At 41.4% G+C, this 17717-nt stretch overlaps 1 protein-coding gene across 1 annotated transcript in view; it reads left to right on the top strand.

The window, feature by feature from the left end:
• Nucleotides 1-3597: 3597 nt before the first annotated feature.
• The window catches only part of mybpc2a (myosin binding protein Ca), a 39669-nt gene continuing 25549 nt past the window's right edge, over nucleotides 3598-17717 (top strand). The window contains exons 1-8 of the mRNA XM_078269201.1: nucleotides 3598-3678; nucleotides 8531-8614; nucleotides 8757-8905; nucleotides 10826-10943; nucleotides 11180-11228; nucleotides 14948-15004; nucleotides 15091-15266; nucleotides 15546-15678. Of these exons, the coding sequence (XP_078125327.1) occupies nucleotides 8557-8614; nucleotides 8757-8905; nucleotides 10826-10943; nucleotides 11180-11228; nucleotides 14948-15004; nucleotides 15091-15266; nucleotides 15546-15678 (740 nt within the window). The 5' untranslated portion in view covers nucleotides 3598-3678; nucleotides 8531-8556. The remainder of the gene's footprint in view (nucleotides 3679-8530; nucleotides 8615-8756; nucleotides 8906-10825; nucleotides 10944-11179; nucleotides 11229-14947; nucleotides 15005-15090; nucleotides 15267-15545; nucleotides 15679-17717) is intronic.

A 17717-nucleotide genomic window follows, 5' to 3' on the forward strand; every position in this document is an offset into this window, starting at 1 on the left:
ACAGGGTTGGCGGTTCGATCGCCAGCCCCTCCTGTCCACATGAAAATAAAGTGTCCTTGGGCAAGACACTGAACCCTGAATTGCTCCCGATGGTCAGCCAGTACCTTGCATGATGGCTTGTTGCCATCGGTGGGTGAGTGTTAATGGGCGAGTGTAAAGCAAATTATGCTTTGCATAAATGCGCTATAAAATGCAGCCTTTTACCATTTATATACCAGAGCAAGACGTTTATGATATAGTGTAAGTGTTGGCTTCAAACGATCAGGGCTACTTGACCACCAATCAAAGCCCTACACGGCAGATTATGGTGTTAGCGGGTTTCTAAATTAGCAAGTGTAAATTAGCTGCAGTTAGCAGAGCTACATTTTGGGCTATATGTAATGGACCAGAGGAAACTTACCTGAACTTGTGAGTACATAAAATCTCAGACTTTCCTCTTCTTGGTTATCTTCTGAACTTCTAGAAGGGAGGATAGTATGAATAGAATACTATAATATTAAAGCCAGAAGATGAACTGAACTGTGGCAATACAATGTGACCCTACCCAATTACCTGAATATAATTTGGATCCAGCCTGACTCGGGGTCCCAGATCAAGTATCAAACACCAGGAACAAACTGCAGTCAATGCAGCAGTCTAGAGAAAAGATAAGATAGGAACTGTCTTTGTCCAGAGGGAAAGTGTTGTGCAGCAGTTGCAGTACAAAGTAGGAAATAGTGCAAATATAAAATATCAATAGGTACAAGGTACAAGTATAAAAATATCAATAAACAGTGGACAAAAGCCAAAATATAAACAAGGTTAAGGATTATAAATTGCTCATATCTTAATAGAACAGTAAATCTGCATGAAAACAACATAACTCACAGTTGAACACACGTGTAACAGGAAAACCACTTCATTAGTTTGGAGTGATTTCAGGAGGTCATTATGTTGTTTGGCCTGATTTGCACTGTCCTGTCTGAATAAGTGTATGTGTGTGTGTGTGTGTGTGTGTGTGTGTGTGTGTGTGTGTGTGTGTGTGTGTGTGTGTGTGTGTGTGTGCACTCATCTGCTAAATTAAACACAGATTTATCTCTAAAATGACCAATATCATTTACAGAACCATTGCTAAGCATTATTCTGTCATAGTTGTGTGTGTGTTTATGTTCAGTCTGTATATGTATGAAATGCTTACATTACATTATATCTACATTTCCACTCATTTGGTTCTCTAATCTGCTTAACCTGTGCCTATTCTTCATTAACAGATGTCCAGCCTGCTGTAGGTAAGCACTTTGCTTTGTCTGTGTATAAGTGTGTGTGTGTGTGTGTGTGTGTGTGTGTGTGTGTGTGTGTGTGTGTGTGTGTGTGCGTGTGTGCGTGCGTGCGTGCGTGTGTGTGTGTGTGTGTGTGTGTAGAGTTTCAGTCTGAAGATGTTGTAGTTGTCTCAGTGAACAGGCTAATACTGTATTGTCTTTAATCCGATCTTTGATGAACAGCTTTGAACACACACACACACACACACACACACACACACACACACACACAGCCTGAGGTGATCAGCGTCACTGTAGGAAGTATTTTAACCCATTGTCCACACTACTAATTTCCATGTACCAACTGTTTCTTTTCATTCAGCGAACAATGAGCCTAGGGATGGTAAGGAACACAACACACTATTTCCCAGCCTGTTTGTGCTTTCTTTTTCTCTGCTTGTTTTGTGTCAACCACTTTGTAACATGTATATCTGTTACTGAGTGTTGGACAGACTGAAAGTGTTGCTCCCAGAAGCCTGGGACTGCTCTGGTGACAGCCATCATTGGTGGTTAAGATCGAAGGTTTTCTCACAGCAGATGGATTCATTATTGCTTATGAACGTGATAATTCTTTTTTGCAGAGATATAGCCTTGAAGATTTCTGGACATTGAGTATAATAATGATCACAATAATAACTTTATTTATGTAACAAACAAAGTGACAAAGTGCCTCACAGCAAACAGATAAAGGGACGTAGAAGAAAAGGAGGAAAACAATGCAAAGACACATCTTGAAAGCAGCTCGAGCCATCAGATAAACTGTCAGATGAAGCAATTAAATAAAATACAAATATAACAGACAACAGAGAAGTTTATGACAGCAATAAAACCAAAGTGATTAAAGTGGTTAGATTGCTTCCACCAAAGCATCCGAGAGAACGTTTGAGAGTGTTTTCAATGTGAAATGAACTGATAAGGTCTGGTTTATAAAAAGTGATATATCCTGCCTATACTTATGCTGGGTATATATCAAATGTGTGTGTGGATATGTGGATATACTACAATATACTACTACTGACTGATATAACAGTGCAAGACTGCTGGTAACCACACTGGTAATATGATGTATGTACAACATGAGATTGAAGGAGTTTGAGACACTTATCTGGTGGTGCTCTGATCATAAATGGAGAATATACTGAATAAATAATGACTGTGAAATTACACTACTATACGTTCTATGAATAGAGTATATTTTATGGATGGAATGGATAGATATGTTACTATTTTAGTGCAGTAATTCCCAGTCAGGGATAGAATATTTAATAATCTCTGATTTTACGGGTCCATAAATTCCTAATCATTTCCTAATAATTCTCTAGGAAGGTTCTTAGAAAGAACTATGCAATTTGGCATTAATTATAATTAAATAATCAATTCTAATTGAATGCTTTTAGTGAGTAGCAGGTATAGCTGAACAATGTGCAATTTGTTGATGTAGTGAAGTAGCAAAGCAAGTATTACAGGGGGCATAACACATATGTATGTAAAAACAATACAAATAAATTAAAACAGACAAAAAAGTAAATAAACAAGGAATTGTCATGGTTAAAATAACAACCACTCAGTTAAGATTAGGGAACAATCGTGGTCATGGCTAAAATAAACCAAGGTTGACTGTTGAAACAGGAAACGATCAGCAGTCTCCTGTGTTAAAGTCTGACATCTTGACCCATCTCTCCACCTGAACTCCTCTTGATGTGAACTTTGCTGCTGTAATAATTTAACCTGACTTTTTGCCAAATGGATTAAAGAGTCACTGAATGGCTTTGTCACCTTAACAGAAACATAATTTGTTCTTCTTGGGAGGACAGTCTTAAACTAAACTAGTCCCAAACTCTGTCTCTATTTTTCCTAAAATAAGTTCCAAATTACATTTATTATTTCCAGAAAAGTTTCTAGAAATGATAAGGAAGTTACGAGGAAATTCTGGGCCTGTAAAATTAAGTTTTACTGAATACTTTAAAGTGCTCATATTATGCTCATTTTCAGGTTCATAATTGTATTTAGAGATTGTACCAGAATAGGTTTACATGGTTTCATTTTCAAAAAACACCATATATTTGTTGTACTGCACATTGCTGTGGCTCCTCTTTTCACCCTGTGTGTTGAGCTACCGAGTGAGGCATCTCACTTCTATTCCATCTTTGTTGGGAGTCGCACATGTGCAGTACCTAGGTAAGGACTACTAGCCAGTTAGAAGCAGAGTAGGGCGGGCCCTGACAAGCAAGCTAGTGTGATCCAAAACAAACCCGCTTCAGCTGGTAACCATGTCTTTGGCTCAGCCGTTTATGTTTGAACCTGAGTCTGATCCTGAAACACAGGCAGAACAAACCAAACCAGCTTCACAACCTAGCCTGGAGCAAGACGTTTCAGAGTGGTAAGGTTATTTAAATGTTAACAAATTAGTCTTTCATACATTAACGTTTTAATTCTGCACTTTCTCCTGGACATGGCGCTACAGCTGTCTGAACTCTTTGGGCCTCCGCTCTAACTAGCTTGGTTTGAGGGCGTGCCACACTAGCAGCTAGACGAACATTATAATGTGTGTTACAAGGTGACGCAAAATGACACGCGTTTGTCACAGAAGTAAAGGCTGGACTGCAATAGAGCTTTTTCGAGCAGTTAGTGAACAGTGTTTTCTGTGGGAGATGGTATCTCCCTTTGGGCTTTTTCACTTTGTAAACCTATTACATGCACAAAAAAGATATATAATACAATAAAGGAAAGGGAAAAAGCCAAAAAGCATAATATGAGCTCTTTAATGTGGGTTAAAGTTTGCTGTCCAAATTCAAAATTTCAAAACTTCCCTTCTCAGAACCGAGGACAGTGTCTGGAGATAATTTCACCATGCAACCCTTATCCCAAACACAGCAACTCTCCAATGTAAAACTGTAAGAGCGTAAACATTCAAAAGTGTCCCCTGGGTGCCATTCCAGGATCGGCTTTACCCATTTAGCATTCTAACTGAAACCTTTTAAATCATCCTGAACATCTGAACTGGGATCTGTCCTCAGGGGCACTTTTGATTAAAAGATCAAATTAACTGAGCCCATAAAAGCAGAGAGAGAGAGAGAGGAAGAGGAAGAGGCGCCGACGGTGTGGCTCTCTGAATTTATGGAGGCGCATGACCTTATTTGACACGTGACCCTGGCTCCATTCTCTCAGCAACTGCTCTCGTCCAATAGATTTCCACCCAAGGCCTTACTCACTCTACGTGGTCCGATGTTATCTTTACCTGCTGCTTGTCCATAAACCCTCTTTTCCTGTAACACTTAAGGCTCATTTATGCTCCCTTACAAAAACACATAACATCTATTTCAAATGATGTAACCGTCACTGCCCACATACTTCCATACGTCTTTTATGTTGGCATGGATGTTAAGCAATACAGTACATCCACTAGAGGAGGCTCGAGCAAATTGGTCTCGCACGGACCTCCACTTTTCCTTTGTTACTGTCCAGCTCACATTTAAGTCCTGTCCAATCTCCTCCCAGCTGTTCTGTAGTAACTTTTTGTCCATGTGCCCAGGCGAAGTAAGTATAGATGTTTACAATTTCTGACCAACTTGCCCAGCCTCTCCTCAAAAGGTTTTTAAAATATCGTTGTTACCTATGGTTATGTCTAACTTGAACTATTGGCTACATTGCCTACAATGCCCCCACAATTTCCAGTGGTAGTGCTCCGTTTTGTCTGTATCTGTAAGCTTTCAGAAAACATGTACAAATACGGACAAAATGAGCGCCGAGTATGGACAGAAGTCTCCGTCCGTATCTATTGTTGAGCATAAATAGCCTTTACAGTATGTCTGACCCTGTTTACACTTGGTTTTAAAATGTGTCTAGGGCGATTGGATCACAAGTGGACAGTGCTAAATACAAGCGTAAATTAAAGCTGCAAGCAGCGTTGGACGGGCCCTCGCTCCTCTGCGCGCGTCGGGGTTACTGGCGAACACTGCTCCTTGCGACCGTGCATTTGCGTTGTCACTCAGACACTGCAAATCGTCACCAATGAAATGGGGACTCCCTGCTGAGTTCAATAATACCTGACATAAGACTCTACGTCATACAGTTCATTAGCTGTGAAAGGGGGCATGGCCAAAGCATAGGTGGGCGGCCCAAACCATCACCAATGAAGAAGGAACTCTCTGCTGAGTTCAATGATACCTCACACAAGACTCTACCTTAAATGGTTCAAAAGCCATAAGAAGGGGCGTGGCCTACATACATGAGCGTGGTTAAAGTATAGGGGAAGGCTCAGTAACACATGTAGACCACACATTATAAGTTTCATGTAAATCGGATGATGTTTGTCATATAAGGCGGATTTCCTGTTGCCAGCGGGGGGCGCTATGACCAAAAGTCAATTTTGGCCTGTAGGTGTCCTCAGGCCTGGACCCTTGTCAAATGTGAGAAATTTCTGGCAGATATGACAATGTACACCAAAGATACAACTTCTTTGTTCATTGATAAATGCTCAAAATGGCCGCCACACCCACACCGTTTGACGAAAAGTTTTTCTTTAAATAACTTTTCATCTTTAAGGTGTTGAGATGGTACACATCAAATTTGAAGTCCATCAGATGAAATCTCTAGGAGGAGTTTGTTAAAGTATAGCACCAAAGAATTTCTAATAAGGGAAGAAGTTCCACTCTCTCATTACTTCCGGCTTCTGAACTGGTTGCAGTTCCACCAGAGTTCCATATAGGGGGCGCTCACAGGCCAGTGCAGAATAAATGGGACTCTATGGAGCTATAGTCAATAGTTGCATTCGAAAGGGGAGGCTAAGAAAATACACACTGCTGGGTGTTAGATTTTTTTAAAGTGGCTTTTTTGTTCTAAAAAGCCTTTTAAAATGTCAATGACGTCATACACATATATGGCCAGAGATACTGCTTTACGGCAACCTCTGAGTCGCTTCCTTTGTTCTCTCGAAGCATCGACAACACAGCTGACAGGTTAGACTCTCCCTGTTAATACACGTGCTAGAAAGAGGTTCGCTAATGTTTTAAAGACCACGGCGAAATATTCACTCTGACATTCTGGTTCTGCTTTGGATGCCGTCAAGCGGGATCTCCGATCGTAATCAGTCCTTCACTGACCAATCAGCATTCATTAGCAGAATGCTAGCGTGTTATGGGCAACAATGACTCAACCTGTAAGAAATCGAAAGGACACAAGTACTCGTTCATTCAACTTTTGACCTATAATCCATGTTGAACTTGCAAAAACTACAATCAAATCTGAGATTTCTCAACGACAATTGGGGCGAAAGAGACAAATTTAGCTGTCTAGCTCCATAGAGTCCCATTCATTTAGCACTGGACCGCGATCACCCCCAGTGGAACTCTGGTGGAACTGCAACCAAATTCGGTACAATGGGGCTGAATAGGGAGTGGAACAGCTTTCCGTTGACAGGCTTTGATAGCACCTTGACTTTTAGGTCTATTTCCTGTTGCCACTAGGTGGTGCTATGACTTTGAGCCAATATTGGCCTGTAGATGTCGTCAGGGTTGGATACTTATGAATCCTGAAAGGTTTCGAGCCAAGTGGAAAATGTACACTCAAGTAACACCCACTTCCTGTTTTGATGGTGAAACTCACAAAATGGCCGCCCCGCCACGGCCATGCCCTATGACGAAATGTTTTCTTTTAATAACTTTTCATCTTTAAGGTCTTAAGATGGCACAGACCAAATTTGAGGTTGATCGGATGAAATCTCTAGGAGGAGTTCGTTAAAGTACGACGTGGAAATGGCCAAAATCGCACTAATTTCGAACTTTCAATTCAAAATGGCAGACTTCCTGTTGGGTTTAGGGTATGTCTCCAATGAGCTTTTTTTGTACGTAGTATGTTAAGCCCCTCATAAAAGGCGATTCATTTGCCGGGAAAATAATAATTCCTTCAGTTTCAATAGGGCCTTCGATGCTGTTGGCGCTCGGACCCTAATGACCAACAGGCCATATTGTGATCTGATCACTCAAACCACTTGCCGAGGTGGTCTAGGATGCATTTGACCACTTATCTTTTGTAGGGTTAATGCTAATAAGTCCTGAACCCTGTCAATGATGTAACAGGAAAATACCTCGTCAATGCAGGACGTGGTGGTTGTTTTGGTGGCAGTGTGCCAACACTCTATAACTTACCCATTTTACGACGAGTTGGACAAAGTGTTGGGTGGTCTTGGCTGTCCACTTGTGTTCAGATCACTGAAACACATTTTAAAACCAAGTGTGATCAAGTCCTCGACTCAGGAAGTGAGAGAAACAAGAGTTTATGCATATTACGCACAGTTAACAACCCTCCTGACTTTAGCACAGTCAAAGGGATTTTTGAACTTGATTGCTGAAGACATAACTCATTAACAGTTGTGTGTTTTTCTGTAAAAGAAAAAAACAGGATCTGTTAATTAGACTCAGAGAAAGAAAGATGTGTTTTTTTGGAATGTGAAAGCACATCGATTTAACATGTGAGTGTTCCTCACCTGAAGTCAAGATTATCATTGGGCCTATTAATGCTTGTGTTAAACAGCACAGATACTGTACAGACTGACGTGTTCCCCGCTCTCTCTTTCTTCCCCCCCCCCATCTGCTGCAGAGTTGCCTCCTGATGGTAAGAGAACTGAACACATTAGCGTATCTGTAAAGCAAATCAACTGACAAGCAAACACCTTACAGAGGTTTCATCAATTTACCTGCAAAAGAAGTGAACGGATAAAAGAGCAACTTGTTTGTTTTTTTTATCACCAAGATAAGAGTGTACAGCCTCAGCTTATGTTCAGTCAGGGTGGCAGCAGATTGCAGAGTCAACCCTAATGTGATGTCTTCAGAGGTGATCTGAGGAGTTTCTTTATTCCCTGGGGCCATTCTGTTCCAGGGGACTCCTTGGTAGCCTGTCATTTATCAGAGGGTCCCAAATGGTTTATGCAGTGTAACATCAAAGGCATTACTTGCTGAATATTTTTGCCTCATGGAAAGACTGTTACTCAGTTTTAGTGCCAGATAACCGTATAAAAGTAATAGCTTCTGAGCTCAGCGGGTGGAATTTATTGGTTTAAGACATCTCATCAACAAATTGATGATGATTAAGAAGACTGCTGATTAGGTGGTTTGCTTGGTCGACTTGTCTCCTGTTGTCATCCGTTTGTTGTGTCTTTATGTGAGTCGTGCCCAGATCATGATTTCCAGCTTTAATCTGTCTTCTCTGATTCATCTATTCACCACCCATCACAGAACATGTAGCAGGGGAGGATCCTCAGATGTCCGAGCTAAGCGGCATGTTCGTGCTGAAGCCGGAGAGTGTCACAGCAACAAAAGGTCTGGCAAGACGAGCCGCCATAAAAGCCCTGAATTATATCCCAAATGAAAGGAGTTGCCCACTTAGTGCCAAATTCCCTCTGGAATACAGACAGCTAATCTATTTGAATTAATTACTATGTCTAATTCTTGTTCGTGGCAGGCAAGGACATCACGTTTGTGGCTAAAGTTGACTCCTCAAGTCTGCTGAGGAAGCCGAACATGAAATGGCTGAAGGGGAAGTGGCTGGACCTGGGCAGCAAAGCTGGAAAGCACCTGCAGTTCAAAGAGGTCTATGACAGGAACACCAAGGTGTGTGTGTTCATACTGTATATGTGTTCATATAACCTTTGTACATTCATTGTTACAGAGGTTAGTAGCCGTGCTAACACTGTGGCTCTAAGCAGAGCAATAGATTGATAAGTTGATTCTACTGTCCTTTACCAAGGAGATGTGTTACCACCGTCTGTACAAGGTCTCACATACAATGTTGGTTGGTTGGTTGGTTGGTTGGTTGGTCGACTACTTTAGTCCAGACTAAAATATCTCAACAGCTATTGGATGGATTGTCATGACGTTTTGCAAAGCTTACTGACTTTGGTGATCCTCTGACTTTTCATCTAGTGCCATCTTGAGGTCAACATTTTAACTTGCCAAATACTTTAGTTCATGAGCAAATACCTGCATACTAATGACATTATCATCAGCCTTAGCTGTAGTTTGTCACTACCTAGTCTCGCTTTGCCTCCTCCAAAGCACGCTGGAGGAGGGTCTGGCTACTACACATAGCATTCGGGGATGGGAGGAAAATGTGCTCTGGTTTATTGGCATTTCTTTAAACCAATCACAATCGCCTTGGGCGGTGCTAAGCACCGGGAAGTATGTGTACGTTTAAAAGTTGTTTTGTAGTAAAAAAAAAGTAGTCGTGCAACAGAAACTCAGATTGGACAGATAGTCTAGCTAGCTGTCTGTATTTACCCTGCAGAGATCTGAGAAAAGGTTAACTACAGTCCTCATAAATCGACCGGAGTTGAAAATGCCAACACAAAGGAAGCCCAAGGCAACGGATATCCGGCCTGAATGAGTGAAATCCGGCGGACTTTCCCTCGGAAACGGAGCAATCCCAGAAGTGGGACATAAAGGATATAGACTAGTCACTACCCAGTCCGTTTTAAACCTATCCTGACCCTAACCATTCTAGGTCAAAGCCTAAACTCAACCATCTTCGCACATGCCTAAAACAAATCGGCTTTCCGGTACGGATCGGGCAGCCAGCGTTTACTGCTAATTAGAAATGCTAGCATGCTAACCGGCTAAATAAGATAATGAACCTCGTAAATATTCCCTGCTAAACATCGCACATTAGCATTGTCATTGTGAGTACAGTATAGCATGCTGATGCTAACATTAAGCACCCCTGTGCCTAGGTACAGCCTCATTGAGCCGCTGTTGAAAAGATATGTTTTTATATTTGTGCATTTAAAAACATTTTCTGAATAATCAGGTTATATAAACTGTTTCCTCCACCATCTTGCCACCTCTTACCATCTTTTTTTATATGTCATAGCTGAAGCTTCAACATTGACATCTTGAACTAAACCACCTGTCTATACTTTGTATATCACATTGCACTTCTCGTTGGATGCAAACTGCATTTCGACACAAACAAACTGTACTTGTACTCTGCACAATGACAATTAAGTTGAATGTATCTATCTATCTATATTCTATCGATCTAAACCAAAAGATATTCTAAGATATTCCAACTATTTAGTTTAGTTTGTGTGTGTGTGTGTGTGTGTGTGTGTGTGTGTGTGTGTGTGTGTAAGAGAGAGAGAGAGAACGTGTCTCATGCTGCCTCTCAACTTTTAAATGAATCTGAGACTGCAGGACTGTAGGTTTGCATACTATCACTTATTTTATATCACAACTTCCTCATTCAATGGATTTCCCACTTCTGTGACACAGATACTTTATACATTAACAAACTGGAGGGAATGATGAGTGTGTAATCAAACAAACGGCCCCGACCAACCAGCTAATAAAAACCAATATTGGCTCGATGGCTTTATCAGCAAACCGATATCGGTCAAACTGTGTTATGCATACTCTGAGCTTGTGAGCACGTCCTGCATATCTGTGCATGCACGTGTGCGTGCACGGGCGTTCATTTAACTGCATATGTTTCTAGCACATCATCTCTCTCTCTCTCTCTCTCTCTCTCTCTGTCAGATCTACACTTACGAGATGAGCATCATCAAAGTAGTGGATGGAGACGCAGGTGGCTACCGCTGCGAGGTCACCTCCAAAGACAAGTGTGACAGTTGTACATTCGAAGTCTCCGTGCAGGGTAGGTCTGGAGACAGACAATCTCATTATTGTCATCTTCCATTCTGCGTATCCACCATTACTATATAACCGGCTTTGTCAGCCAATAACTCAGTGAGTGCGATACGCATTAGGTCCTATCATTTAGTGGCCTAGCGAGGTCATCAGTCCATTATTCCTTTGCTGCTCAAAGCCTGCTGTGTAATGAATTAACCTAGCCGGGCTCTCACCAGTCTTTCTCCTACCGTCTACTTTCAGCTGTACAAGAGGAGCAGCAGGACAACATCTTGGAGTCGTTTAAGCGATCGTGAGTGTCAGTGTCGGCGAGGGTCTACTCAACATGTCACCCGTCACACTGTCTCCCATATGCTCCTCTGTAGATCGCTGCCTCTGGGCATCTGTCAGTCTCAAGGAGTGTCTCTGCCTGTGTGTCTGTCTTTCCCTCAGTTGTAGCCGACTTTGTACAAGTCAGGCCGTCTGCCTTCTCTCTCTTTCTGTCACGTCTCAATGCGTCTGCCGCCTTGGTGTTGCTTGCTTCACCTGGAGTCCCTCATGGTTTAGCATCTTATGTACTTCTTCATATGTCTCGGTGGCAGTCTCTGAAGAGACTTTTTTTAACTATATATATATATATATATATATATATATATATATATATATATGTATCTCTTTCCCTCACTGTCTATTTCCGTCTCTGCATCTGCATGTGTGAAGTGTATCGGAGTGTGTATTCTGTTACTGTGTAGCTTTTTTAAAGAGTTTTTATTTTTTATTTCAGCTGTTCTCAGCCTGTATACTGTATGCATCCTATGTGATCGTAAATCAGCCAACACTTTCGCACTGACATCTCGAGTCCCATGTTTGTAATCTGTAAAAATATAATTTCCCTCCGTTGTTAGAGCGCGAGCAGAAAGGCGCAGGTAAGATGAGAAACACAGCAGGCTAAAAGACAGAATCATATTGTGGTTTAGACAGGATGTCAGTGTGCTTATTTGCAGAATGCTCATATGAAGGAGAGAGAGGGCAAGGGGAGAGGTTGGTGTGATGAATGGAAAGTGAAAAGTTGGTTAAAACTCAAATATGTTGCTGAAGAGATAATGAATGAAACACCTTATTGTGTGGAGGTCATGCAGCTCAACCTCTAAAAGGTAAGCATGGAGCGTACTGTCTCCTATAAGATCCTCTGTGTGTTTCTCTTAACATGTATTACTGTCTGTTTCCATTCTTTAGGATATTCACTTCTGTTCACTGCTTATGTCTGTGGAGGTTTTTTTTATTTCTTTTTTTTAACTCTGTGTCTTATGTGTTTCATGTCTGAAATAGCCCAAAGTTTCAATCATACGTATGCCCCGGGCATTTCAGGCTATTTCCTCTTCTTCATGTTGTTGCTTGGCTGACTGGTTGGTCAGCTGAAAAGGCTACAAAGGGAAACAGAAAATATTCCGTGGAATACATCCTGTACGCTGGCACAGCAGGCTGAATGAAGCCTACAGTCTAGCTCACCTCCTCTGATGGCAGCCACCTGCCACTCAGAGTGGCACGCTCTTAATTATGCAGAACATCAATATAATTGAAACGGGTGAGTTATAAAAGAAATTCACCCCCTGTATAGTTGTCATGAAGGAAAAAAGTAGCTATAGAGACCAAAACCGTTTTTTTGTACCAGGCTGTAAACATGCTTATTTCGGCTACCACAACAACACACAGCACAGCAACACGATCCACACTAGCCCAACGCAAGTAGCGCATTGGAATTGACTGCCACTCAATAGTAAACCATTAATTTGTCTCATATTTACCACAAGCTACTTTCAAATTTCACAAGCTTTTGGCTGACTGGTAGCTGGTGCTAATTCCCATCTGTGCCTAGCTATAACATTAGGTGCTTAGCAAAGTTAGCTTATTTCACCTGTAGTATCTTTACTTATTGATGCCCGGAACATGTCCATTATTTTGGAGCATTTCGCTGCCTCCTCCTCCATCATTTTTTTCCTTTTGAGTCTGACCTTCTCAGCTCCACCTTTCCCTTTTCTTTTTTGGCTTTCCATCATTAGACTCACACACTGTCTGTTAACGTTACCGATAGATGATGACTACGTCATAGGCCGACCAGGGCTATGCCATTTGGGGAGGGGCCGCTCACTGATCCCCCTATATTTCTGAAGATCCTAGACATGGTTGTGACCTGCACTTTAGTTAGTGCTTTCTGATTAGCCTGTGTTTGTATTGAAATAAGAGTCTGCTGCAGCCCGCCGTACGGGTTGAGCAGAGGCTACACAGTTTGACCAGCGGGCAGCGGCCGCATACCAGGCTGCTGGATGGTGTTGCTAAGAACTTGCAATGTATAACTATTATCAGACCGGCCCTTGCGGCCTCGAAAACACTACCAGCCCACCGGGAAAAGTCCCGAGTCTCCCAATTGCCACTCCGCTACTGGCTGTAAAGTTGGACATTTCAATATGGGGGTCTATGGGGATTGACTCCCTTTTGGCCAATTACTTTGTTATGTACACTTTAAGGTTCAATAACAGCAATTCTTCTGAAACATGGTATGTTTGTCCATCACTCTACATCAGCATCAGTTGTGCGTGTCACTGAAAAAACACTGTTTGCATTTCAGTATTTGAGCATCACGTTCCTGCTGCAGCAGCTTTATGAAGTGTTTCTGATGACATCGGCTAATATGAGAGAGATGAGCATTTTGTGCTTTGCTCTCAATGCACATGAAAGAGAGCGCTCCCCTGAGTCCCATTTTCATGTGAATTCTAGTCCAACTGACTTCACCACAACAGATTTGGAAAATCAGTTTTATTGCATCGGTGAACTTTAGTGTAGATGATGAAAAGATGTGTTAAAACAAACTTAGTGTAAAAGCTTCCTGGAGCGCCCTTCTTCCATCATTTGATGGTGCTATCTCTCAAAAGTGCTCAAGTAGGTTGAATTGTAGCAATTGTTGCAATTGCAGTACACTGCTAACATCGTTTTCATGCTCACCCGATCATTTGGTGATCACATGCGCCGCGTGAATGAGGGCATTATCACCCTGGGAAAATGTCTTACAGCATGGCAAGGACAACTTGGATGGATGTTATCCTTGGATGAACTGTTCATCCATAGGATGAACACGATTGCTCGGAATGGCTTTGAATTTATTGGCATTTACCTTTGTCTCTGAAGGGTTCAATGAGCCTCAACAATGCCAGGAAAACTGTTCCAAGTGGAAAACAACAAGCACTCAAGTCTGTAGACACACTGCCACACACAGTTTTGTCACCTTGTTGAGCACAAGAAGGTGACTGATGACTCAAGACCACGTGATTGCTTTTCATCACTTGGAAATGTGCATGTGAGGGGGGTAATAAAGGGTTTATGCAGTGGAACACAGTCGTAGTTTCCCCGTCTGTGAAGTTCTCAACATACAATTCTGCCTGAAAATGCCTCAAGGGTGTACGTCCATTTACTGATGTCTCAGACTTCCATATAACATCACCTTGAGCCACATCTGTACTAACAATATTTTAGCCATGCTTCAGAACTTGTGCAATCACCTCATTAATGCGCTTGTGCTTTTGCTTATTGCTCATTTCTGTCATGTCTGCTGCTTATATGTGCGTGTCTGTTGTGATTTCTGTCTGTCACTTGAATTTAGGGCATGATGGTAGCTTGTAGTCCTCATCAAACGCTCTGCTCTATGTTCTCACTCATCCTATTATTGCATCTATCCAAACACAGGATGAAAAAAGTGTAAGCTTTAACTATAGCCACTAATTCATTAGAACTCTGCTGTTGTATTTGCTTGTGTTGTCTTTCTTGGGTTTATAATAGTCTTTTAATTTCTGTGTGTATTTATAGATGTGTGTAATGTGGAATAAAAAGGGGGATGTATTATTATAAATGTATATCTCCTAATGCTCTTTTTTCTTTTTTCACTAACCAATTCACTGGTGTTGTAAATAACTCAGGTTTATAAACATACTGTACCAAGATAATCCCCCCCCCCCCAAATCTCTTTTCTTTTAATTCCAGTGGAGATGCAGGTGAGGATGCTGGTGATCTAGACTTCAGTGCCCTGCTTAAGAAAAGGTAACATCATCTACAAAGTACAACAGTCATAGGCATACATCATAACTTAAATTTGGGTCTCTTAAATTTGGTTCTCTTCCAAAAAGGGAGAAGAAACACAAGGAGGTTGTTGTAGAAGAAGTAGATGTGTGGGAAATCTTGAAGGAGGCTAAGCCATGTGACTATGAGAAGATTGCCTTTGAGTATGGCATCACAGACCTGAGGGGAATGCTGAAGAGGCTGAAGAATATGAGGAAGAAGGTGGAGCCCAAGAAAAGTGATGGTGAGGAGCGAGGGAAGAGACAGGAGAGGTGTTACGAGGCAAAAGAAGACTAGTGCAGTAGGGGTGAGGTGGCTGGCAGGAAACAAGAGCTCTTAAATGCAGGAGGCCGTAAATACCAGCGACGTTTAAAGGCCTTGGGGGGGCGGGGGGGAGTTATATTGCAGGGACAACAGGTGGAATGTGTGTTAGCATAAACTTGCTGCTGCTTGGCACTTTAACTTTATTATCTGGCTGTTAAAGCAGTGGTTGAACTATACTAACTGGATACTTTCTTGTCAGCTTTCCTGAGGAAGCTGGATTCAGCCTACTCAGTGGACAAGGGCAAGAAGATTCAGCTGTTAGTGGAACTAGCTGACCCCAACGCTCCAATCAAGTGGCTCAAAAACGGACAGGAAATCAAACCATCAGCCAAGTGAGCAAATTACCATTTTAGGTGGCACACTGAACGGTATATGTGTCTGTCTGATTGTGGCATTGTACTAAACCCTGGTTATGTTAAAGAATATACTACAGTAGGACACTTAATTTTGAGGTCTGACTACAAAGTGAGGACAATTGTGGTAAAAAGTTGTGAACCGTTAAACTGTAATATTTTTTGAGGGCCTTTGAGTGCTAGCTATACTTTAAACTATAAACTCAAAATCATGGACATTTGTCTATAACGTTACCTGTAGGTTTTCATGTTCATTGCTGTTGCATCGATGGAGGTTTACCACTCGCTGCCATCTTGGTAGTGGCTTTAGCCAGAAAAAAAACAATCATTTAGACACAGAGCACACACAGACGCCTCCATAACTGAGGGTGATGGGCTGAGACTCCCATCAATCAGGTGTTTTGGTCTCTTGGGGGCATCGCAACAGGCTGTATTTCAAATATTTTTACTGAGCCAAAGAAGATTATACACAGTATATTGTTGTGTCAATGCTTATTTCCATTTATAGGAAAAAATTATAAAAAAAATATATTTAATATTATACAATCACACATATAAAGCAAATTAAAAAGAGAAAGGAAAACATTTCAAAATAAAATAAATAATTGCAACAAGCTGTAAACATTGACAACTTCAAGTTGTTATGGCTAATGCGTTAGCATACAATTGCCAATTTACACATCCAGACCACCTGAAGCAATATTAGCAATTATTAGGAGTCGTGTTTCTGGTCACCATGTCCAATATTTACTCTCCTTTTAGATCTGTTTTGGAAAGATAGGACATATCTGGCTTTTGCTACAATGCTTCATTATGTTAACCAGCTAGTTAGCTAGCTAGCTACTTTGTCTGTGTGCCACTTGGTGCTGGGTAACAAGATTATGTTTTTTTCGGTGCCAAAACCAGCTGCCTGCCACTGCTGGAAATGAGGTTTATGAAAGTGGTGAGATTAGAATTAAACAGTAAAGTTGTGGAACAAAACAAAACTACAACCCTTGAACTTGAAGACACTAAAACGCTTTGTAGTGATTGAAACCTGCAGAGTTGGTTGATAATTATCTGAGGGTTCCTAGCTACAAGTGACCCTTTTGCTATTTCTTCCATTGTTAATACAAAATATTATCACGATAACACACTTCAGAGGTAGTAATATTTGTTACGTCTTGTGGAAAAAATGCACTTTAGAGAGGTTAAAAGTTGTTTCAGTCACATCATTGCAGGTGGAGTTGGGTAGTAATCATTCCTATAGAGTCAATACATGTAAAACTGTATTTTCATGTTCACTGGAGTGTTGAGTTGTTATGTTAGGTAGTCGCAAGGTAATGTTACCTAGCAGCTGTCCATAGCGACTAGCATTAAGAGTAACTTGTAAATAGTTGGACTAACTAACATAAAGCTAGACTTGATGATTATTATTACACCTGGCATTGCATATGGACTGAAAGCCCACTGAGATCAGTCGCAACAATGCTCTATATAGAGAAATAAAAAAGAAATCTTTAGGAGCTCTGACTTTCTGACTAACAGACAGTAAATATAAATGTTAATTTTGAGCCTCTTTAGCCTGCTGAGCTCTCCTCAGTGTCTCTCGCTCCCCTCTTTGCTCTTTCCCCTCCTTCAAAGGCTTCTTTTGGTGTTTTATTGAAGAGGGTACAGCTGTTGCGAGTGGTGTTTTTTCAATGGCTTCACCATCTGCCATTTTGAGTAGCTTAATGCTGTTTATTGAAAGTAAGGCAGTCCTATCCTGTTTTGATGAAGACAGTTACTATGGGAAAGGGGACTTTTTCCAGGCTCTGCACTGTGACCATCGAGAGCTAAACCAATCGAATGCTTTGGGTTACAGAGTTAGAGCCGGTGGGATTAAGGCTTTTCCAGTCAATCTAGGTTTTCTTTGTTTCCTTTCAAACAAACCACTGCTGTGGTTAAGATATACCGCTGAAAATAAACCAAAACTGCACACATTTAGTGTGATTCAATATGAATATGGTACAGAGAATTATGTTGTTGGCTAGTGGTTT

The sequence above is a fragment of the Sander vitreus genome, chromosome 15 (genome assembly GCF_031162955.1).
Source record: "Sander vitreus isolate 19-12246 chromosome 15, sanVit1, whole genome shotgun sequence".
NCBI classification, from domain to species: domain Eukaryota; kingdom Metazoa; phylum Chordata; class Actinopteri; order Perciformes; family Percidae; genus Sander; species Sander vitreus.